The 18,593-nt window shown below is 56.2% G+C and overlaps 10 protein-coding genes across 14 annotated transcripts; 6 read left to right on the top strand and 4 right to left on the bottom strand.

Annotated features, from left to right (window-relative positions):
- The first annotated feature begins 47 nt into the window (after positions 1-47).
- On the top strand, positions 48-1,413 carry LOC9629525 (GDSL esterase/lipase At1g71250). The gene is made up of 4 exons (XM_002989075.2): positions 48-331; positions 386-513; positions 579-818; positions 877-1,413. The coding sequence occupies exons 1-4, from the start codon at positions 76-78 to the stop codon at positions 1,345-1,347; spliced, it is 1,095 nt and encodes a 364-aa protein (XP_002989121.1). The 5' UTR covers positions 48-75; the 3' UTR covers positions 1,348-1,413.
- On the top strand, positions 1,414-3,619 carry LOC9629473 (vacuolar protein sorting-associated protein 36). 3 transcript variants are annotated; one of them, XM_024662785.1, is made up of 9 exons: positions 1,414-1,671; positions 1,730-1,814; positions 1,875-2,658; positions 2,721-2,897; positions 2,956-3,049; positions 3,122-3,179; positions 3,231-3,300; positions 3,342-3,468; positions 3,524-3,619. In XM_024662785.1, exons 1-9 carry the CDS (start codon positions 1,506-1,508, stop codon positions 3,598-3,600), a joined length of 1,638 nt encoding a protein of 545 aa, XP_024518553.1. In that variant the 5' UTR covers positions 1,414-1,505; the 3' UTR covers positions 3,601-3,619. The 3 variants fall into 3 exon arrangements, 2 of the variants coding, with proteins under 2 accessions (XP_024518553.1, XP_024518554.1); XR_002990724.1 differs by lacking the exon at positions 3,524-3,619 and having other exon boundaries at positions 1,422-1,671; positions 3,097-3,179; positions 3,342-3,384; XM_024662786.1 differs by lacking the exon at positions 3,524-3,619 and having other exon boundaries at positions 1,422-1,671; positions 3,097-3,179; positions 3,231-3,346.
- On the bottom strand, positions 3,573-4,979 carry LOC9629524 (NPL4-like protein 1). Its single transcript, XM_002989022.2, has 2 exons — positions 3,963-4,979; positions 3,573-3,880 (listed from the first exon to the last, which is right to left on the bottom strand). Exons 1-2 carry the CDS (start codon positions 4,935-4,937, stop codon positions 3,620-3,622), a joined length of 1,236 nt encoding a protein of 411 aa, XP_002989068.1. The 5' UTR covers positions 4,938-4,979; the 3' UTR covers positions 3,573-3,619.
- On the top strand, positions 4,976-7,198 carry LOC9629523 (pentatricopeptide repeat-containing protein At2g35030, mitochondrial). Its single transcript, XM_024662784.1, has 2 exons — positions 4,976-5,101; positions 5,161-7,198. The coding sequence occupies exons 1-2, from the start codon at positions 4,994-4,996 to the stop codon at positions 7,171-7,173; spliced, it is 2,121 nt and encodes a 706-aa protein (XP_024518552.1). The 5' UTR covers positions 4,976-4,993; the 3' UTR covers positions 7,174-7,198.
- Positions 7,178-8,693, top strand: LOC9629472 (protein ELC). The gene has a single exon (XM_024662789.1). It carries the CDS (start codon positions 7,291-7,293, stop codon positions 8,548-8,550), a length of 1,260 nt encoding a protein of 419 aa, XP_024518557.1. The 5' UTR covers positions 7,178-7,290; the 3' UTR covers positions 8,551-8,693.
- LOC9629471 (hypoxanthine-guanine phosphoribosyltransferase) lies at positions 8,583-9,438 on the bottom strand. Of its 2 annotated transcripts, none has more exons than XM_002989021.2 (4): positions 9,304-9,438; positions 9,083-9,256; positions 8,868-9,032; positions 8,583-8,820 (listed from the first exon to the last, which is right to left on the bottom strand). In XM_002989021.2, exons 1-4 carry the CDS (start codon positions 9,421-9,423, stop codon positions 8,707-8,709), a joined length of 573 nt encoding a protein of 190 aa, XP_002989067.1. In that variant the 5' UTR covers positions 9,424-9,438; the 3' UTR covers positions 8,583-8,706. The 2 variants fall into 2 exon arrangements, with proteins under 2 accessions (XP_002989067.1, XP_024518561.1); XM_024662793.1 differs by having other exon boundaries at positions 8,583-8,809.
- LOC112341874 ((S)-ureidoglycine aminohydrolase-like) lies at positions 9,362-11,027 on the top strand. The gene is made up of 12 exons (XM_024662791.1): positions 9,362-9,598; positions 9,651-9,741; positions 9,805-9,881; positions 9,939-9,978; positions 10,028-10,100; positions 10,159-10,244; positions 10,299-10,389; positions 10,444-10,500; positions 10,562-10,600; positions 10,653-10,723; positions 10,775-10,828; positions 10,886-11,027. The coding sequence occupies exons 1-12, from the start codon at positions 9,478-9,480 to the stop codon at positions 10,971-10,973; spliced, it is 888 nt and encodes a 295-aa protein (XP_024518559.1). The 5' UTR covers positions 9,362-9,477; the 3' UTR covers positions 10,974-11,027.
- LOC9629470 (DNA excision repair protein CSB) lies at positions 10,830-14,979 on the bottom strand. Of its 2 annotated transcripts, XM_024662779.1 has the most exons (8): positions 14,863-14,979; positions 14,764-14,802; positions 14,271-14,699; positions 13,918-14,217; positions 13,500-13,857; positions 12,029-13,443; positions 11,595-11,981; positions 10,830-11,547 (listed from the first exon to the last, which is right to left on the bottom strand). In XM_024662779.1, exons 3-8 carry the CDS (start codon positions 14,364-14,366, stop codon positions 11,011-11,013), a joined length of 3,093 nt encoding a protein of 1,030 aa, XP_024518547.1. In that variant the 5' UTR covers positions 14,367-14,699; positions 14,764-14,802; positions 14,863-14,979; the 3' UTR covers positions 10,830-11,010. The 2 variants fall into 2 exon arrangements, with proteins under 2 accessions (XP_024518547.1, XP_024518548.1); XM_024662780.1 differs by lacking the exons at positions 14,271-14,699; positions 14,764-14,802; positions 14,863-14,979 and having other exon boundaries at positions 13,914-14,120.
- A 102-nt stretch (positions 14,980-15,081) lies between these two features.
- Positions 15,082-16,748, top strand: LOC9629469 (probable protein S-acyltransferase 14). Its single transcript, XM_024662790.1, has 7 exons — positions 15,082-15,537; positions 15,604-15,862; positions 15,918-16,009; positions 16,065-16,191; positions 16,250-16,335; positions 16,389-16,454; positions 16,508-16,748. Exons 1-7 carry the CDS (start codon positions 15,349-15,351, stop codon positions 16,631-16,633), a joined length of 945 nt encoding a protein of 314 aa, XP_024518558.1. The 5' UTR covers positions 15,082-15,348; the 3' UTR covers positions 16,634-16,748.
- Positions 16,749-17,506: 758 nt separating this feature from the next.
- Positions 17,507-18,586, bottom strand: LOC9629468 (sphingoid long-chain bases kinase 2, mitochondrial; the record flags this gene model as incomplete). The annotated part of the gene is made up of 5 exons (XM_002989018.2): positions 17,507-17,941; positions 17,994-18,097; positions 18,162-18,284; positions 18,338-18,452; positions 18,501-18,586. Coding segments are annotated over 5 exons (567 nt in total), but the record flags the coding sequence as incomplete, so codon positions are not given.
- Between the last annotated feature and the right edge of the window lie 7 nt (positions 18,587-18,593).

The raw sequence follows: 18,593 nt of genomic DNA, 5'->3' as shown, positions 1-18,593 counted from the left end.
ATGAATGTCCTAAGCATTGGTAGCCGAGCCCGCCTTGGTCTTTGTTGAGCTCTCCAAAGAAGAAGAGGAGCAGAGATGGAGTGGTGTGCCAAGGCCATCCACGGGCGGCGCCTACTCCTCGTCGTCTTCCTCCTTGTGGGAAGGGCAAGGGCTGCTGCCGCCGGGGCCCTGGTTCCTGCTATGTTCATATTCGGGGATTCCCTGGTGGATGTGGGGAACAACAACTATTTGCTCACCCTCGCCAAAGCCAATGTTGCACCCTATGGCATCGATTCACCTTGGGGTGCCACCGGCCGCTTCTGCAACGGCAAGACGGTGCTGGATGTTGTGTGTAAGTAGTATCTACCTAGTACTGTTTTGTCCTGCCGCCTCATCTTTTCTGCAGGCGAGCTCATTGGATTGCCATACGTGCCTGCGTTTCTGGACCCAAGCACCAAGAACGCCCGCATCCTCAAGGGTGTCAACTATGCCTCTGGTGCCGGCGGCATTCTGGACGAAAGCGGCAAGAACTATGTAGGTGATTCAAGGTAGGGTAGCCGTGTGGATTGCATTTTGATCCCCCCCCGCCCTGTCTGCAGATTGAGCGGATATCAATGTCGCAGCAGCTGCACTACTTCCAGCAGACGCTGTCGGGCCTCGTCCAGCAGCTGGGCAGTAGCGGCTGCGAGCAGCTCCTCTCCGATTCACTCTTCGCCATCGTCATTGGAAACAACGACTACATCAACAACTACTTGCTGCCGGACTCGGCCACCAGGTTCCGCTACAGCGAGCGCCAGTTCCAGGACCTGCTCCTGGCTGCCTACGCCCAGCACCTGACGGTGAGCATGTATGTGGCGCCCTCAAAGCGTGCTAAGATGGAATAAACGTGGTGTGTAGGAGCTGTACCGCCTGGGGGCGCGGAGGATGGTGGTGGCATCGCTGGGCCCGCTGGGCTGCATCCCGTCGCAGCTGGCGCAGAAGAGTAGCGACGGGGCGTGCGTGGATAGCGTCAACCAGCTCATGCTCGGCTTCAACCTCGGCCTGCAGGACATGCTGGCGTCGCTCCGCTCGCTGCTCCCAGGCGCCCGCATTGTGTACGCCGACACCTACACACCCGTTGCCGCCATGGTTGCCACGCCTGGCGCCTACGGCATGGAGAGTGTCAACCGCGGGTGCTGCGGGGGTGGGAGATTCAACGGCCAGCTGCCCTGCTTCCCCAGGCCAATCTCCAACATGTGCTCCAACAGAAGCAACCACCTCTTCTGGGACCCTTTCCACCCCACCGACGCCGCCAACGTCATCCTCGGCCACAGGCTCTTCCAGGCCCTCAAGTCCTCCTTCGGCATCGGGTCGGGGTCGGGAGGTTGATTGTTTCCTTGAGCTCTGTCAAACTTGATCTTGGCATTTCACATTGTTAAATGAACTGACTTACTACTTAGGGCACACAGCAAAATGGAGGAGGATGCGGTGGTGGTCGAAGACGTGGGTGAGGAGGAGGAAGAGGAGGAGGAAGAGGATGCTCGCGAATGGGACGAGCAGGTGCGCATGAATGGGGGTGCCGTGGAGGAGGAGCTGCTCTCACCCGCCATGTCCCTGCCCTTCCCGGTGTCGAGGCTGCGGCGGCTGATCAAGAGCGAGAACGATATAGCCATGGTGGGCATGGAAGCCATTGTGGTGATTGCCAAAGCCGCGGTATCGTGTCCGTGTCTCTCTTGATGCGATCTCTCTGTTTGTCTTGTGTATGGCGCAGGAGCTCTTCCTGGAGCAGTTCGTGGAGGATGCATTCAAGGGCATGGCCGGGGAGGACAGATCCACCCTCGTGTACAAGGACCTGTGTGAGTGGAAATTTGCCTCGTTTTGTGCTTCGGACCATGAGAGTGAGAGGGTTGCTGCAGCTTCCGCGGTGTCGTCCATGGACAAACTCGAGTTCTTGGCGGACTTCGTCCCGGACAAGGTGCCGGCTTCCAGGGCTCTCGCGGAAGCACCCTTTCAGATATCTTGATTGTCGAGAAATATATTAGGTCATGCCATTCCTTCCCAATGGGCTCGGGCTCGAGGTGGGCGGAGCGGCTGCTCGAGAGTGGCGCGCTGAGCGAGTCGGGCAGGCCGTTGTTGGGGCCCGGAGAGGTGGAATGCCAGCTGCTGGATGGAGTGGACATTGAAGTGGTGGACAGCGGGGTGGAGGGCGATCCACTTAGGTCTGGCCTCCTCATCCTCACCAATGCCCGGATGTTTTGGGTGCACCAGCACTCCCGATCCGCCTTCTTCCTGCCCTTGTCCTCGGTGTCGCGGATCTCGGCTCCCCGAAAGGGCCTCAAGTCCGTCTTCTCTTCCACCCTGCGCCTCAGGGTCTATGTGTGGACTTGTGCCAACGGCAAGCTGTGCCTCCAGGGAGCTGCTGCAGCGCACAGCTCCGTCACGCTCCTCCTTTCCTTCCGGGGCCACGCCAGCAGCTTCGACAACCTGGTGTCGCAGCTTGGAGCGGTGTTGCAGTCGAGGGCATGGGAAACTCTTCCCGCGGCCGCCGTCAACCCCTCCACAGCATCCGCGTCCACGCCCTCGTCCCACTGGAATCCATCCCGAGCTGGAGTGTCTGGCATTTTGAGAAAGGAGCAGGAGCAGTGGGAACAAACAGATAAAAACCTGCAAGAGGCCTTCCACGATCTCAACGCGCTCATGGTGCTTTCCAGTCAAACACCTCTAAGACTTGCTAGATTCTAGCCTCGTCCTTGTTGTTTCAGGGAAAAGCGAAGGAGATGGTACTACTTGCTGATAAGATGCGTGCCCGGCTCTTGACAGAAGGCTCGGCATCGGGATCACAGCAGGAGCTCCACGACTTGCTGCTGAGCGTTGGCATCGCATCGCCAGTTACCAAAGAATCAGCGGGTGCACTCTACCACCAACAGCTTTCGCGACAGGTGAGTGATTCGATCTCGTTCGCGCATGTCATGCGTCCAGCTAACTTTGGCCCTCAAGTTGGCCGACTTTGTGGGGAGCCCTCTGCAAAGCGCGGGAGGGATGCTGGCTCTAGTTGATGTCTACTGCTTGTTCAACCGCGCGAGGGGAACAGGTATACGATTGTGGCTCCCTTGTTTTTGAAATCTGGCACGTCGACAGTGGAATTCGCTTTGGCTTCGCGTAGAGCTTATATCTCCCGAGGATTTGCTCCAGGCATGTGACCTGTGGGACAGACTCGACGTGTAAGCCCAGGCTTGCCAGCCGTTCGCACTCGACTGACTTGACTTTGCCAGGCCCGTGATGCTGCGCCGCTTCGACAGTGGAGCCCTCGCCATACAAATCAAGTCCAAGAGCGATGACGAGGTACGTTTTTATTCTCCAACTAGTGCTACATTTTGTTGCAGGTGGTGGCGAGGATCATGCGTCTCGTGGGTGACTTGCGCACTGGCGTTGGTGCGAGGGAAGCGGCAAAGTGCCTGGGTGTTGCTCCAGCTCTTGCCAAGGAGCACCTCTTCTCTGCAGAGGCTCGAGGTACGCATGTAGTCTCCGCGCGCGCCCTGCCGCTGAGCCTTGTGTCGTGTTTTAGGCTTCTTGTGCCGAGACGACGGTCCCGACGGTCTCAGGTTCTACACCAATTTTTTCAAGGACGCTCAATTTCCATAAAAATAGTGTCTTCGTCCCATCAGTAGGAGTGATTGCTAGCCAGCGAGTCGATGAGAAGCTGGTAGCCATCGGGTACCGAGCCCTGCGTGGAGATTGCCTCGGTCAGCCGAGGGATGTCGGTGTCGATGTCCAGGGACTTGGAGAGGAACAGGAGCAGATGGAAATCGGAGATCCTTTGCACGTACGGCCGGCTCTTGTTGCTGTCGAGGTGGCTCCGCAGCGATTCAAAGCTGGGGAGCGTCAGCCTGTTCTCGATGGGGAAATTGCACGACAGGGGACCCTGCATGCACAGACAGATAGATAGCGCTTCAGGGGTCAGGACGAGAGAGAGAGAGAGAGAGAGAGAGGATACGCCGTCTCACCTGGTGGTCGAGGATCTTGACGGGCACAAGGAAGAGGACGTTATCAACGTCCCTGGTGTCCTTGCCCAGGATCACCACCTCCTTGTTCATCCTCGACAGCTTGGGATTCACATCCTCGGCGTCCTGAACAAACCAGCCCTCCTTCCACAGCTTGATGCACTGGTCGCTGAGCTGGAAGGACTCAAACTGGACGTCGCCATTGGCCTCGAGCTTGACCAGCGCCGTGGTCCAGGCGTCAAAGTTGCTCTCGGCGTGCAGCTGGGCAGCCTGGCGGATCTCGGCGTTGCTCAGCGTGTAGTCGGCCTTGCCCTGACTGATGGTGTGCGTGAAGATGAAACCCAGGCGCCTCATGCCCAGGCCCGCAGCGATGCCGTCGACCCGCCTCTCCTCGTCGGGGTCTCGCAGCAGGAGAAGGCCGTCCTCGCTGCCCTGCTGCGGAGGCTCGTAGATGAAGTGGACCAGGGCATCCCCTTGCTCCGTGACGCTGCCATACATGAAGCCACCCCGCTTGACGCCGAAGGCTAGCGTCTCGTGCACGTAGTGTTGGAACGCGTTGGCCGCCGCCCTATCGAAGCTGAGCGAGTTGCAGTGGGCATGCTGCTGCCGCTCCACCCTCGTCTGCCTGGCGATGAGGTCGTCCATGGTCATCTTCTTGCCAAACGCCCCCGACGGCGTCACCTTTGGGCCGGCCACCTCCCGCTTCCCGCTGTAAAACAGAAACACAACGGATCCGTGCCCGATACCTAGCGACGACAGCGCAGCCGAGGGATCCCTCATGTCCGCCGCCATGAGCGCAGCGCCACTGGGATCCTTGGCCATGAGCAGGGACTGATTTCTCGACACATACTGGGCGCTCACCGGGACCTGGAGCTCCCGCTCGATAGCCATCTGCAGCTCCAGCACCGTCGCCTTGGGGTGAACGCTCACTCTCTCCAGCCCGTCGCGGCTGCGGATGCGCACCACCGCTGCCGCCATCACCACCAAACTCCTTTTTTTTAGGGCTTGACAGGCAAGACCATGGCTGTCATGGCATGCCATCGCTTTGGAGTGGAGCTGTGGAAGGAGCAGAGACGGGAATGGAGGCGGAGGGCATGCCCCAAGCCGTCACGCAACCGCAAAAGGGGGAGTCGAACCATCAAGTTGGCTCTGGTTCTTCTCCACTTTGTTTGATTGGCCTCACCTAGTCTGTTGATGGCAGCTGGAACGAGACTTGCCACATCTTGCAAGCCGAGGAGCCACGCCATTTCTCGCGACCCGTGCCGCTGGCGGAGATGGTGGAGTTTTTGACCGGCCTGTGGGAGGTACTATCAGCCAAGGCCCAGGAGGAGGCCAAGGAGCGCAAATAGACGTACGTACTGTGTGCCTGGACCATTGCAGCAATTTCACCTGCTCCTACTCTGATGCCACTGCCACCAGCGAAACCCCATCCAGGATGGATGCCGTCTCCTGGCTCCCACTAGCTCCCACAACGCACCATGCGCTGCAGCATGAGTGGGCTGCGGAGATATCCAGATGCAGCAACGTTGAGGAGGGAAGGGCGGTGCACGCGCGCATTGTCGCGGCTGCTAGACACACCGATGTCTACCTGTGCAATCTTGTCATTCATATGTTTGGCCGCTGTGGCAGCAGTGGTGACGCCAGGCGAGTGTTTGCTACCATCCGCCACCCCAACGACCACTCGTGGACGCTCCTCCTTGGCGCCTACATCCAAAGCGGGAATGTGGAGGCGGCCAAACAAGTACTGGACGCAATGCCGCGGCCAAACGTGGTGGCCTGGACGCTGCTCCTCCAAGGATATGCCGACAAAGGGCACCTCGAGGCTGCTAAGGCTACCTTCGACGCTATGCCAGAGCCCAATATCATAAGCTGGACGGCGATGCTGGCCTTGTATGGCAGCAATGGCAACGTCGAGGCAGCTCACCTCATGTTTGATGGAATGCCACAGTACAACTTGGTGTCGTGGAACGCGCTTTTATTTGCATATGCCGCATCAGGGCATGGTGAGAAAGCAGAGCGCCTGTTCAATGCCATGCCGGAGCACAACCTGCAAAGCTGGTGCAGCATGATGAGTGCGTTCAACGAGGCGGGGAACGGGGAGCGTGCTGCCGCGCTCTTCCAGCAAATGCCGGGCAGGGATGTGGTAGCGTGGAACAGCCTTCTGCGTGCCCGCATTGTGACGGGGGACTTGGACGCCGCCAAGACCACTCTGGTGCACTATATGCCACAGCACAACCTAATCTCTTGGAACACTTATATGAGTGGTCTCGCGCAGCATGGCGCGGCTGGGGGTGGCACTGCTGCTGCTGCTGCCATTCTGGACGAGGCCGCCGGTGTGTTTGATGCCATTCCGGAGTGGAACGTGGTCACCGTAAACTCGATGCTTTCTTGCTATTCTCAGGCCGGGAGGCTGGGCGACGCCAGGCAGCTGTTTGACTGCTTGGGCGGGAGGCAGGACTTGGTACTGCACACGACAATGTTCGTGGCGTATGCCCAGAGAGGGCATCTGGAGGAGGCCAAGGTGCTGTTTGACAAGCTGCCCTATTGCAGCCTGGTGTCATGGAACGCAATGGTGGTGGCTTACGGGCAGAGCGAGGACGTCCATGGAGCGCATCGCCTCTTTTCCCAGGCGCCACATCGCAACGTCGCCACCTGGAATGCGCTCTTGAGTGTGTATGCCCGAAACGGGCATCTGTGGGCAGCGCGGGCCTTGTTCGACGTCATGCCCGCCCGTGACTTGTTGTCGTGGAACACCATGCTGGCGGCGTATGCGCACCTGGGCGGTGACGACGAGTGCGAGCGAGGCACGGAAGTGGTGACAAGCATGGCCTGGGAGGGCACGGCGCCCGACGAGGTGAGCTATCTGTGCCTCCTAGTTGTGTGCAACCACTTTGGGCTGCTTCACACCGGTTGCCGCTACTTTGCGTCCATGGCGAGCGACTACGGATTGCAGCCGGGCAAGGAGCACTACAGTGCGATGGCAGGCATCCTGGGGCGACTGGGGCTGGTGCACGAGGCGGAGGGGCTCATCACGCTCATGCCCTGCGCCGCCGACGCCGTGTCGTGGACAGCTCTGCTGGGCGCTTGCCACATCCACCCCAGCCGCCAGCAGCTGAGGCGCGCCCACGAAGCTGCCAAGAAGGTTGCGGCGCTGGAGCCCCACAGCGTGGCGCCGCACATTCTCCTGTCCGCCATTGCTGCTCCTCACGAGTAAAAGGAGCGAGCAAGAGTTTAGGGTTTGTGTTGGCCGCCCTAGGCTAGGTAGGGGAGTGGAACAAGCGCCGGCTCGCGGGTAAGCTCAATCGTGGAGGGAGAGGAGGGAGGAGGGGCGATGCCGTCGATATCGCCGGGGCAGACGTCGTCGCACGCGTGCGTCCAGTTCCTGAATTCGGTTCTGTCGCGCCCCAACGCGCTGCCGTACGAGGAGGAAGTGAAATGGTCCATCCGGCAGCACCTGGTGAACGTGATCCAGCACTTCCCGGGCCTCCAGGCCCGCACAGCCGGCTTCACGCACAACGATGGCCGCCAAGCCAATCTCCTCCAGGCGGATGGCACCATTCCCATGTACTACCAGGACGTCAAGTACAACATCCCCGTTACGATCTGGCTCACGGAGCCGTATCCCCGCAAGCCGCCGCTCGTCTACGTGAGTCCCACACGGGACATGATCATCAAACCTCGCCATCGCCTGGTGGACGCCTCGGGGATGGTCTCGGTGCCTTACTTGCAGCAGTGGGTGTTCCCGCGTTCCAATCTGGTGGAGCTTGTCCAAAATCTCAGCTTGCACTTTGGTCACGACCCTCCGCTCTACTCGAGGCCGTCCACACCCGTCCCGTCTCCACAGCAGCAGCAGCAGCAGCAACTCCAGCAACAAACGCAACCCCAGCAGCAACCACAGCAGCCGTTCCATGGAATGAATCCAATCTACAGCAGCAACTCTCCACCACCTACGTCGGCGGCGCCCATCCCGTATCCTCCTCCCTACTATCAGCAGCAGCAGCAGCAGCAGCAGCCGTCGACTCGTACAGAGGACCCGGCGTCCGTGTTTAAGAGGAACGCTGTCAACACTTTGGTGGCACGGGTGCAACAGGATGTGGTAAGCTTGCGGAGCTCGTTCGAGGTAGAGATGGACGAGCTTTTTAGCGTGCAAGCGTCTCTGAACAAGAGAGCCGAGCAGCTAGGCAAGCACTTACAGGAGCTCCAGCACGAGAAGGAGGGCCTGGAGCAGCAACTGCAGCTGCTGCTTACCAACACGGACGTGCTGGAGACGTGGCTGCAGTCCAACGACGGCCCCAACGCGTCGGGCGACATGAACATAGACGAGGCGTTCGAGCCTTGCGACGTGCTGTCGAGGCAGATGTTGGAGGCGAGCGCCGAGGACCTGGCGATCGAGGACGTGCTCTATTCTTTGGACAAGGCAGTGCAGGAGGGGGTGATCACGGCGGAGGTGTACCTCAGGCACGTCCGGATGCTGGCGCGCGATCAGTTCTTCTACCGAGCTACTTCAGCCAAAGTGAGGACGGCACAGATGCAAGCACAGGTTGCTGGCATGGCAGCCCGGGCTGCTCCTCCGCCCTACGTCTCCTCGTGAGGCCGTGCCGTATAGGAATAACAGGGAGGTGGTGGTGTATTTATGTTTATTTGCTGGGATCCATCCAGACGAGACGCAGAGTGGCGGAGGCAGTTCGTTTGTGCATAATTACCTATGATAATCTGATTCAATATTGCGATTCACCACAATGCACAGTCAATCGGACTTGCAACTCTGGTAGACTTGCGGTTTGAGTACTCCCACGTATGGGAGGTTTCGGTAGTGCTCCGCGAAATCCATGCCGTAGCCCACCACGAACCTGTCCGGGCACTGTTTTACAGAGTGTATTTAGACTGGATTTTGGTCGCAAAACACACCTGGAAGCCAGCATAGAGCCTGCCGTTGCTGGGGAGAGTGAGGCCGACCCTCCGCCGGCATACCTTGTCCAGCAGCGCACACACAGAGATGGAGGCAGCTCCCCGCTCCAGCAGATGGTCCACCAGCGCGGACAAGGTGACCCCCGTGTCGATGATGTCCTCCACCTTTGCGTATGAGAATGGTTATAGCTTTAGCTATGCAAGAGCCGGCTTACCAGGAGGATGTGCTTGCCTTTAACGTTGATCTTGGCGTCGCACGACGAGACGGTGGCCACGCCGCTCGACTGCGTGTTGTTGCCGTAAGACTGCACCCGGATGAAGTCTACGAGGACGGGCAGCTTGAGATGGCGAGCCAGGTCGGCCACAAGCATGAAAGCTCCGGTGGCCACCTGCACACGACGACAGTCATTCTCTACAAAGTTGGCTGCTTCCCTACCCCGAGAAGAAGCAGAGGGGTGTGGCTGGCCAGGTCGCGGGAGATTGCGGCCGCCAGCTCCTTGACCCGCTGCTCGATGTCCGCCGCCGTCCACAGGACTTGCTCAATGTCCGACTCCATTGTTTAGGTTTGCTGCGCTGCCAAAATATCTGGTAACCAAGAACAAGGAAAGATATGTCTCTTGTTCCGCCGCTGCTGGTGCCGCTGCTGCTTGTGCAGCTACGACTAGTATTTGGCAGTGCAGGGACGTGTCAAGCCCACATTCGAGACGACATCAGCTCCTTCCAGTCTCCAGGTTTTTAGTGTGTTTTATTATATGGCTTTGAGACGAGGCCCTTCCCTCCCAGCGGACTTGCCAGGATTCACCCGGAGCGTGTACCAACGGGACCATGCGCTTATCACACCCGAGAGCCAAGTCTTCAGTGCTCTTCCCGGATGGTCTGCAATTGCCTCCTCTCTCCTCTCTCTCCCATCTCATCACTGTTTCCATCACGTTTCTAGGACCAATGCTCAAGCAGCTTACCTGGTCACGCCAGCGATTGGCTCGCATTTCACCATGTACATTGCACGCATGGAAGGTAAATTCATGAATCATGTCCATGCCTCACAGCTGATAACGTGTGTCTCGGCCTCAGCTTCCTCATCTTCGGCCCCTCCCTTACCGGGTGTTGAGAGGTACGCAAGAGTAACATTTAGGGAGAGACGTCTAAACATCAAACCGCAGGCTTGTCTTTGTCCTCGCGGGCAGCGTTCTCTTGACCACGCACAATGTGATGAATGACGACAACGAGCTCTCGGTATTTTCCCGTCGCTAGTAGTACTTCATTTCCACTGTGTATGGTGATTTGTGCGCAGGTGAACTCGTATGCGTATCTCCCACCACATTTTAACCACACCCTCTACTCAACTGCGCCTGTAACCTTTCTCGTCTTGGAACGCAGGCGGGTCTCCCTTCTTCCTTGAATGACCGAACAACATGTCGTCGTGGTTTGCAGGTATTTTGCATCACAAGCCCTCGACAACCAGCGTCCCCAATTCCTCGTTGGAAATGTCGATGATCGTCCTCTTCTTGAAACTCCCGGGGAGGTAAGCAGCTACACCTTGCAAGCTTAACACACTGTAACTTTTCTGAGTTTCCAGGTTTTTGATCTGCGAAAGTTGCTACCCTCGGACGCAATCTACGACTTCAATGTCCATGTAAGTGTCAAACTTTCATGTCGCGTGTAACAACGCAAGAACGTTGACCTGCTGGTCACAGATTATGGATTTCCAGCCTGGAGAGTACTTGAACGTCAAGGCAAGTTTTGGATTCCCTATGTTGCTACGCTTACCGTGGCGATGACACTCAGGAGGTTCACTATTTTCAACACGGCTTGTTCCTGCTCGAAGGTCGGGGGATCTACCGGCTCAGCAATCAGTGGTAAAACAGTCCCTGCATCATCTCCATTCTCTCCATCTGTCTATACTGCAGGTATCCCGTTCAAGCAGGCGATGCCATCTGGATGGCTCCATTTGTCCCACAATGGTAAACCTTTGCCTATGCACCGTGTTTATATCGAAGTCTGGATGTTAAACAAAACAGGTATGGAGCGCTCGGACGGACGAGGTCCCGATACTTTTTGTACAAAGATATCAACAGAGATCCTCTCCTGCATCCTTACGGCTACTGAGAGAAAGAATGTGGAAAAAATGTCCCGTCCATGATATCTAGTCGTGTTTCAGAATCCACCTGGACTCCCCACCATCCTTGTTCAAGGTCGCTATCTCATTCAGCAGCTGCCTGAAAAGCGGTAGCTCCGCTTGTGACAGCTTCAGCTTGAAGTGCTGAACGACTGTCGTCGACAGTGCACTCCCGCCGTGGCTCCTCAGAAACCTCTCAAGCTCGCTACGTAGTGCCTCTCGTTTGCTTTCGACCGCACCTGCTTGGCGTTGCCTCATCTGAGCCAGGAGCTCGACCGAGCTGAGGGCCCTGCTGCTAGATGCACCTGGCGTCCCCGGGGGTGGCGCAGGAGACATCAAGCGAGAATTCACGGCAGCTCCAAACCTCCTCCGTCCACCACCTGGAGCCCCAGCAGCGCCTGAGTTCCCTGTCCACGTGGGAACAGCCACGTCGTCTCGCATTCGTATTAGCCGAGACTGCTGGAGAGCTTCGGCAGCTCGTTCGGCCACCCTGCTCGCTTCAAAGTCCACCTTCACCCGTTCGGGATCGTTGACAGCCAGGATTGCATCGTGGTCCATCGCAGACTAAAGCACACACACGTTAAACCTGGAGACTTGGAAAATGAACTTACGTGTATTCCGTTGGCCTGCATCAAGCTCTGCAGAAGCCTGGACTCATCCGCACCATCTTGCTCGTCTCTTGTGATTTGGTCACCTTCCTCGCCACCATGTGCCGCTTCTTTGCCGTCGCTTTCAGCCGCAGCGGGAAGCTTTAACTCTGGAAACAAGTTCGATGTCTCCGTTTTGTCTCCCTCCGCATCTTCGTGCAGCACGAACAAATCTCGCATGTCTTTGGACTTGAATACACGCCGTTGTTGGGGATCCCGGAGGATTTTGTTCGTCAAAAACTGCTTGTATATTTGGCGATGGTACACCTTCTCTTCAATCGTTCCCCTGGTAATTAGACGGTAAACAATAACGTCCTTTGTCTGCCCGATTCTCCAAGCCCTTTCTCTAGCCTGTTGAAGAGAAAGTCGGAGCAAGTTATTGAAAGGACTAGCCATACCTGCATGTCAGTCGAAGGGTTCCAGTCCGGATCGAAAATAATAACTCTGTTCGCACCAGTAAGATTGGTTCCCAGGCCCCCGACTTTGGTAGTTAATAGGAAGACGAAAACATGTGAAGACTCGTTGAATTCGTCGATTAGAGCCGGCCGCTGCTTCACAGATGTGGAGCCATCCATTCTCCTGTATGTATACCCCTGTGACTCTACAAAGATCTCAACGATATCCAGCATCTGTTGCGTCTGGCAGAAAACAAGTACTCTGTGCCCCTGATCCTTCCACGAGTTGAGGACCTGACTGACCACCATCAGCTTCCCACTTCGATCTGGTAGGCCGTAGTCGGCATGCTTCTCGCTGGCCTCCCTCTCCAGAAGATCAGGATGGTTGCAGATCTTCCGCAGTATGTCAATGCCGTAGAGTGCGTTCTTGCTCCCCTCGAAAATGCGTTCCACGTCTGAGCTTGCTAAGAAGGCACGGTAGCAGGCGCGCTGCGTCTCAGTCAGGCTACAGAAAAGAACGTGCTCCGTCTTCTTGGTGAGCTTGGCTTCAACATCGGACTTCATGCGGCGGAGAATGTAAGGCATGATCAGATCCCGAAGGGTGACGGCACACTTGTAGGCAGTGGAGACCTGCAACGATGTCGCATTTGCATAGCCACCGATGGATATAGGTAGAGCAAACTGGGCCTGGAACACTGGAAGGACTCCCAGCTTTCCGGGGAAAACGAAGTCGAAGAGAGACCACAGCTCTGTAAGCTTGTTTTGTATAGGAGCACCGGTCATGATAATGCGGTGAACAGTCTGTAGCTGCTTGCAGATGAGAGTTGTTTCAGCGTCTGGATTCCTTATCCTGTGCCCTTCGTCCAGTACCGCATAGCCCCAGTCTATGTCCAGCAGTGTATCTTTCAGCAACCGGAGCTGCTCATAAGTCGTCACAATGAGACCAGAAGGCGACCGGACAGTTTTTTCTACAACCCCGTCCCAACGAGCTAGTCTTGCATCACGCTTCGCGTCGCCACTGTCATCTCCGCTTGCATCGGAATCCTCCGCCTCCTTCTTCTTCCCTTTCGGAGCAGCCGACTCGTGCACAACTTGCACGTCGAACTTGGGATACCACTTTTCAACCTCCCGCTTCCACTGGAAAGTTAGTGTCACGGGACAGACGACAATGCTGGGCGAGTACATCCGACTGTGGTGTAAGGCAGCCAGAAATGCAATGACCTGTACCGTTTTGCCTAGTCCCATCTCATCGCCTATGATCCCCCCTGTTTTTAGAGAGTGCAGTTCCCACAGCCACTTGACTCCAGTTTTCTGATAATCGAAGAGCCTGTCGTAGATATCTAACGGAATCCTGAGCCCTCCTTCCAGGATCACGTCGTCGTCGCATTCCTCATCATTAACGTCGTTGTCGTCGCCATCTAAGTAAGCCACGAACGAGTTAATAAGATGAGATGACACGAGAAAGATGGCATACCGTCGTTGTCATCTGCTGCCAGCTCTGGTAGCTTGTGAGGCTTTTTCCGCCTCCACTTGGACTCAGGCAGCGGCCGCTTGCGCTTCTTCCTCCTCCCAACGTCAAGTGACTTTGGAGGCCTTCGAAACTCACGCGTCGGCGCCTCGAGCGTTGGGAGCTGGGCCGGATCGAGCAGCTTGGTGGTTGCTCGAGAGCGAGATATTGCGGCCAGCGACGCGACGGCATTAGAGAGGCTGGTCTCGGCCAATCGGTCCCGCTCCAGCGACTGTCGATCACTTAGCGTCTGTACTCGGCGCTCGAAGCCTTTGATCCTGTCAAACGGCGTCAGTGCCCCGGTGCGGATGAGCCTGTCACGCTCCTGGAAAGGCAAGCGTCCCCCGTCGGTGATGGAAAGAAAAACTTGAGCTTAGTTACCCACAGTCTCAACAAGCCCAGAGGCTGCGTCCAGAGCTGCGTCGAGGTCGTTGTCTTCCAGGAGGCAAGAGCGTTGTTCTTGTGTGGAAGGTGACGCTCCATCCAGAGACTTCAATCGGGCTCGCAGCTTTTTCTTCTTGGAGTTGAGAGAGTGGAGACGGTCGTGCGCGAGAGTGGTGTGGAGCTCACCACCGTCCTCTTCATAACGCTCCAGACCATTCTCCACAGCGTCAATCTCCTTCTGCAAGACAGTCAATTGCTTGGCAATAGCCTCCGGGTGCTCGCCCCCGCCGCCGCCATCAACCTAGCAAAGCAAACAGTCTCGAAAGGCCGTAGGTAGCGGAAGAAGGATCACACCTGGTGGTGCTGCGCAGCAATGACATGGCGCTCGACGTCCTCAGCTCGTGCAGCCGTCACGCCCAGCCGCTGCAACAGCTCCTCGTCCTCCTCCATCGCCAAAAAGACCAAATGCCACTAAGCCCTAGAGGGCCCTTACTTTGTTATTTAACAGTGAAAGATGAAAAAGCCAAGCCAGGGCGTCTTTCGTGATTGTCTCGCTTTCCGTGCGGTGCGGACTTACTAAGACTCTTCGACCTTGGATTCCGCAGTCTTCTTGCCACTAGGGGGCGACGAAAACATGAAGTAAACTGCACAAGCCACAGCAACAAGGCCAGCTCCCATCGCTATGCTCTTGGTGGGCAGGTCCGGGTCTGCCTTTGGCACTCGTTCTTCCTGGGCAGCTGTGGATGCTGAGGATGCCGCAGACGAGGCCTCCTCCTCGCTTGCCTGCCCACCAGTGAGGAGTGAGGATTGATTGATTGTCAATGCAGCAGCACGCAGCAGCACTCACCTTCATGCGGGCTTTTTCGAGCTTTTCCCTCTCCATTCTCTGATCATACATGATCAAAGCGACATGAGGACATTTTGGCCAGAAACAAAGCAAGCAAACCTTTATATACATGTTTTCCGCCGCCTTCTCCTCCTCGCTAAGCACGCCTCGCGTGTCGGCATAGGTCCGGCGGATCAAGACGCCCCCTCCCGTCAAGCGCTGCGCAGCTCGCCTCATCATCATCATCGTCGTCGTCGGCGCCGCTCGCTTCTCTCAACTCTCCCTAGGTCTAGAAGCAAGGAGAAGACCTAAAACGCAAAAAGGAAAGGAAAATGCAAAGGGAAGGGGGGTATATTCCTTGGCGGCTGGGAATGGAGGCGTGAACAGGAGGAGCGAGCACAGGGGCGAATCTTTCCAGCATTGCCGGTCACTCTCACAGCAATCAGCAATGTGTGCCAAATCCGGGCGCTGAATGCGGCGGCGATGAGAGAGTTCTAGGGTAATTTGCAGAGGAGGTAGGGCGCGGCCCTCGCGTCGCGCAATCTGGCCTGGAGCGGCGGTGGCACCGGCCGCAGCTGGTGGGCAAAGGTTGGTCACAGGAAGTTGATGGCATGGAACGCGTTCAAGCTTTGCACCGGTCTCCGGGTCGTGGGATCCGTCATGATCCTGGTGGTTCTGGCCGTTGTCTCCGTCTCCTACTACGCCATCGTCGTCGCCAATTACGGCCCTGATCTGTTCAAGGCTGGATATCACGCCCCGGTTGCCGCGCTCGTCATTGTCGCCTTCCACCTCCTGGTAACAAGAATCCTTTCTTGCATTGAGTGTGCATTCCATAGCTCAGAGCTTTCTTCGATGCATCAGCTGGCAATGGTCCTCTGGTGCTATTTTGCAGTGGTGTTCACGGATCCAGGGAGCGTCCCCTCGGACTGGAAGCCCGCCTCCGCGAATGAGGAGGATATGGAAGCACAGAACACGCTCCTGTCATCGCTGCCCGCCAACTCGGCCGCAGTCCTGACCGCGCCCACCACCCAGATGAGCACCAGCCTCGACAGCCCCAGGATGCGCTTCTGCCGGAAGTGCTGCCAGTTCAAGCCTCCGCGCTGCCACCACTGCTCCGTGTGTAAGTCATGCCCATGCGCCTCAAACTCTTTCGCTAACTTGCCAGTGCCATGCAGGTGGACGATGCGTCCTCAAGATGGACCACCACTGTGTCTGGGTTGTCAATTGTGTTGGTGCTCGCAACTACAAGGCGTTTCTACTTTTCCTGGTACGACGGGTGCCAATCATCCTCCTCTGCATGTTGACGTCTGGATATTGTGCAGTTCTATACATTTCTTGAGACATCACTGGTGTCGCTCTCGCTACTACCACACTTCATTGCATTCTTCACAGATGCTGATGACGAGCCTGCTCTTCCCGGGACACTTGCGACCACCTTTCTCGCATTTGGTCAGTCGTTGCGGTTTCTTTCTCATTCTGAAACTCGCCCTTTTCCTCTTGGCTTCAGTCCTAGATCTGGCCTTTGCACTCAGCGTACTTGGTTTTCTCATCATGCACATATCTTTAGTCGCTGGAAACACCACCACCATTGAGGTTAAAGCATAACTTCCTTTCCAAGTGTTTCCTGCTCAATGCTGTTGCCGCAGGCTTACGAGAAGAAAGCAACTGCAAGATGGCGCTATGACCTTGGGCGTAGAAAGAATTTCGAGCAGGTAGGCAGGTTTGCATTTGTTTTGGATTGCAAGAGCTTCACCTCCGTTGGCAGGTTTTTGGCACAAAGAAATTGTTTTGGTTCCTTCCCATGTATGCGGAAGAGGATGTTAGAAGAATGCCAGTGTTCAAAGGGCTAGAGTATCCTGTGAGATCGGATATGGAAGGCCAGGAGTTTTGAATCAAAAGGCACTTTGTATTTACCGACTGCTCCTTTAATTCAACAACACGCGCGCGCGCACACCCAGCAGCTCGCTCGACCGAGACAGTTGGTATGCTGCGGTTCTTTTTATCTACACTGGAACTTACAAGGCTGTTTGTGCTCAAGCCTGACATGTCCACAGGTGGTTGATGCTGGGATCTGGAACAAATGGTGGTAGCCAATCCGCATCAAGAGTGTCGGCTGAGATGAGGCTCGGTACAATGTCGATATCGTGAAAGCGGCCCGAGTTTCTTCCGAGGCCGAATGGTTGAGCAGAAGCAGCAGCCACAGCAGCGGCGGCGCCAGCGTGGGGTTGAGCCGGGGAGAGAAGAAGATGGTGATTGAAGTTGGAGGTGGTGGAGGAGTGCCGCTTGCGAGGGGTGAGCTCCACGCATCCGTCCGGGATCCAGGAGTCATCACACAGATCGTTGATGCGGTTGTTGCCCGTGAGGCACTGGACCAGCGTGCGGAAGTTCTCGGCATCGGTGCGGAAGATCCTCGGGGAGAAGATGTGCACTACCTTGAGTGGCTGCGCTCCGGCTGGCGAGGAGGGGCGAGAGGAGCAAGGGGAGGAGGAATCCATGGCGAAGAAAGGAGAAGAGAGAAGGGGGATTGATTGGTTTCCGAATGTTTAGACGTGTTAATATATACAAGCAGGGTGATTCTGCGCTTGTTCGTAGCTTTGACTGGGGTGCCTCAGTGCGGGGGTATAGCCCAACGTCATACGAGGTGGATGGATACTTCGATGCATGGAAGATTGGAATGTGGGGCTCACGCGCTGGACCGAACCCCCCGGGAAAGTGGATCGGGATACCCAGACAAACGCTTTGAGGCGCACCGTACCCCCATCGCTCTGGTCAAAAGATGGCCATATATCAAATACAAAACCTATGAGCACGACAAGGAAAACAACACTCTTTGACAAGGACCCCGGTCAAGCCTTTGAAACTTCAAGACACCTTCTTTTTCCTCTCTCTCTCTCTCTCTCTGCTCTTTTGCCTCTTCTTTGTCTTCGTCATGGCTTGATTTGATTGATTTCGATCCCCTGGCTCTTTTCTCTTTTCCTTTCGACAATAACAAATGTCGCAACTATAACACCCACGCGTTAGCGTAGAGAAAAGAACGGTATGTCGCGTCGCCAAAGAGTTTCAGCACAGGAAGTCGAGGCTGCCTGGCAAGATCCCAAACTCGGCGGGAAGAAAACCAAGATGCTCTCCATCAGCCTGGACAAACACGCCGTCATCTCCACTCTCGTTGTCGGCCTCCTTAATCTCGATGCTCTTCACTCTGAAACAAAGCCACCTTCAATCGACAAGCCGATGGTGAGACATAGACCTACTTGTCGAACCGCCACGTATTGTTCAGTTCGAGAAAAGTGCCCTTGTACAGCTTGAACAAGTGTATCACAAAGTGGTACCACTGAAAGTGTTGCAAAATGGTCACCTGCGAGCGCATCATCTCTCCTCCACTGTTACATCTTTGACCCCGTCGAGGGTCACACACATACCTCAAGATCTCCACTGTAAGGATCCGCTGTTGGCGTGATTTTCATGCCGCCGCCAAAGTACTTGCCATTTCCAATTGCAATGGATGTAACTCTTGAAAAACGTTTCCACTCCTCTCCGTTGATCTGTGTAACAAGAAAAAAACTTTGAGGAAAAGAAAACACAAAAAGTTATTTACCCGGATATCAAGGTCGCGATTCTTGTGATGCATGAACGCCTGCAATGCCCCTATCACATAAGACAAGTTTCCCAGCCACTTATACTTAGTGGCATGGTATCCGGCCTGTGCGCTCCTGTCAAGCACGGTAAGCAAGTGCCGGGAAAGCAAAGAGCAGACATACAAATGAAGTGCTCCAACGTTGATGAAATGATGTCGGTTTCCACCAACAGAAACGTAGCCAGTGTCAATGCGTCGATGGTCTCCTAGTAAAGTT

This window comes from Selaginella moellendorffii, unplaced genomic scaffold, assembly GCF_000143415.4.
Source record: "Selaginella moellendorffii unplaced genomic scaffold, v1.0 SELMOscaffold_93, whole genome shotgun sequence".
Taxonomy (NCBI): Eukaryota; Viridiplantae; Streptophyta; class Lycopodiopsida; order Selaginellales; family Selaginellaceae; genus Selaginella; species Selaginella moellendorffii.
The sequence above is the reverse complement of the archived record's forward strand: the minus strand, read 5'-3'. Positions and strand labels throughout refer to the sequence as shown.

Bases quoted from the DNA above. Each gene is read 5' to 3' on its own strand.
- LOC9629525 (XM_002989075.2), top strand. From the start codon at position 76: ATGGAGTGGTGTGCCAAGGCCATCCACGGGCGGCGCCTACTCCTCGTC. The intron at 332-385 runs GTAAGTAGTATC...TCTTTTCTGCAG, and splicing joins GACGGTGCTGGATGTTGTGT to GCGAGCTCATTGGATTGCCA. The intron at 819-876 runs GTGAGCATGTAT...CGTGGTGTGTAG, and splicing joins CCTACGCCCAGCACCTGACG to GAGCTGTACCGCCTGGGGGC.
- LOC9629473 (XM_024662785.1), top strand. From the start codon at position 1,506: ATGGGACGAGCAGGTGCGCATGAATGGGGGTGCCGTGGAGGAGGAGCT. The intron at 2,898-2,955 runs GTGAGTGATTCG...TTGGCCCTCAAG, and splicing joins ACCAACAGCTTTCGCGACAG to TTGGCCGACTTTGTGGGGAG. The intron at 3,180-3,230 runs GTAAGCCCAGGC...TGACTTTGCCAG, and splicing joins CTGTGGGACAGACTCGACGT to GCCCGTGATGCTGCGCCGCT.
- LOC9629524 (XM_002989022.2), bottom strand. From the start codon at position 4,937: ATGGCGGCAGCGGTGGTGCGCATCCGCAGCCGCGACGGGCTGGAGAGA. The intron at 3,881-3,962 runs GTGAGACGGCGT...CTGTGCATGCAG, and splicing joins TCAAGATCCTCGACCACCAG to GGTCCCCTGTCGTGCAATTT.
- LOC9629523 (XM_024662784.1), top strand. From the start codon at position 4,994: ATGCCATCGCTTTGGAGTGGAGCTGTGGAAGGAGCAGAGACGGGAATG. The intron at 5,102-5,160 runs GTTGGCTCTGGT...TGTTGATGGCAG, and splicing joins AGGGGGAGTCGAACCATCAA to CTGGAACGAGACTTGCCACA.
- LOC9629472 (XM_024662789.1), top strand. From the start codon at position 7,291: ATGCCGTCGATATCGCCGGGGCAGACGTCGTCGCACGCGTGCGTCCAG.
- LOC9629471 (XM_024662793.1), bottom strand. From the start codon at position 9,423: ATGGAGTCGGACATTGAGCAAGTCCTGTGGACGGCGGCGGACATCGAG. The intron at 9,033-9,082 runs GTAAGCCGGCTC...TCATACGCAAAG, and splicing joins AAGGCAAGCACATCCTCCTG to GTGGAGGACATCATCGACAC. The intron at 8,810-8,867 runs GTGTGTTTTGCG...GTGCCCGGACAG, and splicing joins GGCTCTATGCTGGCTTCCAG to GTTCGTGGTGGGCTACGGCA.
- LOC112341874 (XM_024662791.1), top strand. From the start codon at position 9,478: ATGTCTCTTGTTCCGCCGCTGCTGGTGCCGCTGCTGCTTGTGCAGCTA. The intron at 10,501-10,561 runs GTAAGTGTCAAA...TGCTGGTCACAG, and splicing joins TCTACGACTTCAATGTCCAT to ATTATGGATTTCCAGCCTGG. The intron at 10,601-10,652 runs GCAAGTTTTGGA...GATGACACTCAG, and splicing joins GAGAGTACTTGAACGTCAAG to GAGGTTCACTATTTTCAACA.
- LOC9629470 (XM_024662779.1), bottom strand. From the start codon at position 14,366: ATGGAGGAGGACGAGGAGCTGTTGCAGCGGCTGGGCGTGACGGCTGCA. The intron at 13,858-13,917 runs GTGGGTAACTAA...TTGCCTTTCCAG, and splicing joins CCTCTGGGCTTGTTGAGACT to GAGCGTGACAGGCTCATCCG. The intron at 13,444-13,499 runs GTATGCCATCTT...TGGCTTACTTAG, and splicing joins GGCAGCAGATGACAACGACG to ATGGCGACGACAACGACGTT.
- LOC9629469 (XM_024662790.1), top strand. From the start codon at position 15,349: ATGGCATGGAACGCGTTCAAGCTTTGCACCGGTCTCCGGGTCGTGGGA. The intron at 16,192-16,249 runs GTCAGTCGTTGC...TCTTGGCTTCAG, and splicing joins GACCACCTTTCTCGCATTTG to TCCTAGATCTGGCCTTTGCA. The intron at 16,336-16,388 runs GTTAAAGCATAA...CTGTTGCCGCAG, and splicing joins GAAACACCACCACCATTGAG to GCTTACGAGAAGAAAGCAAC.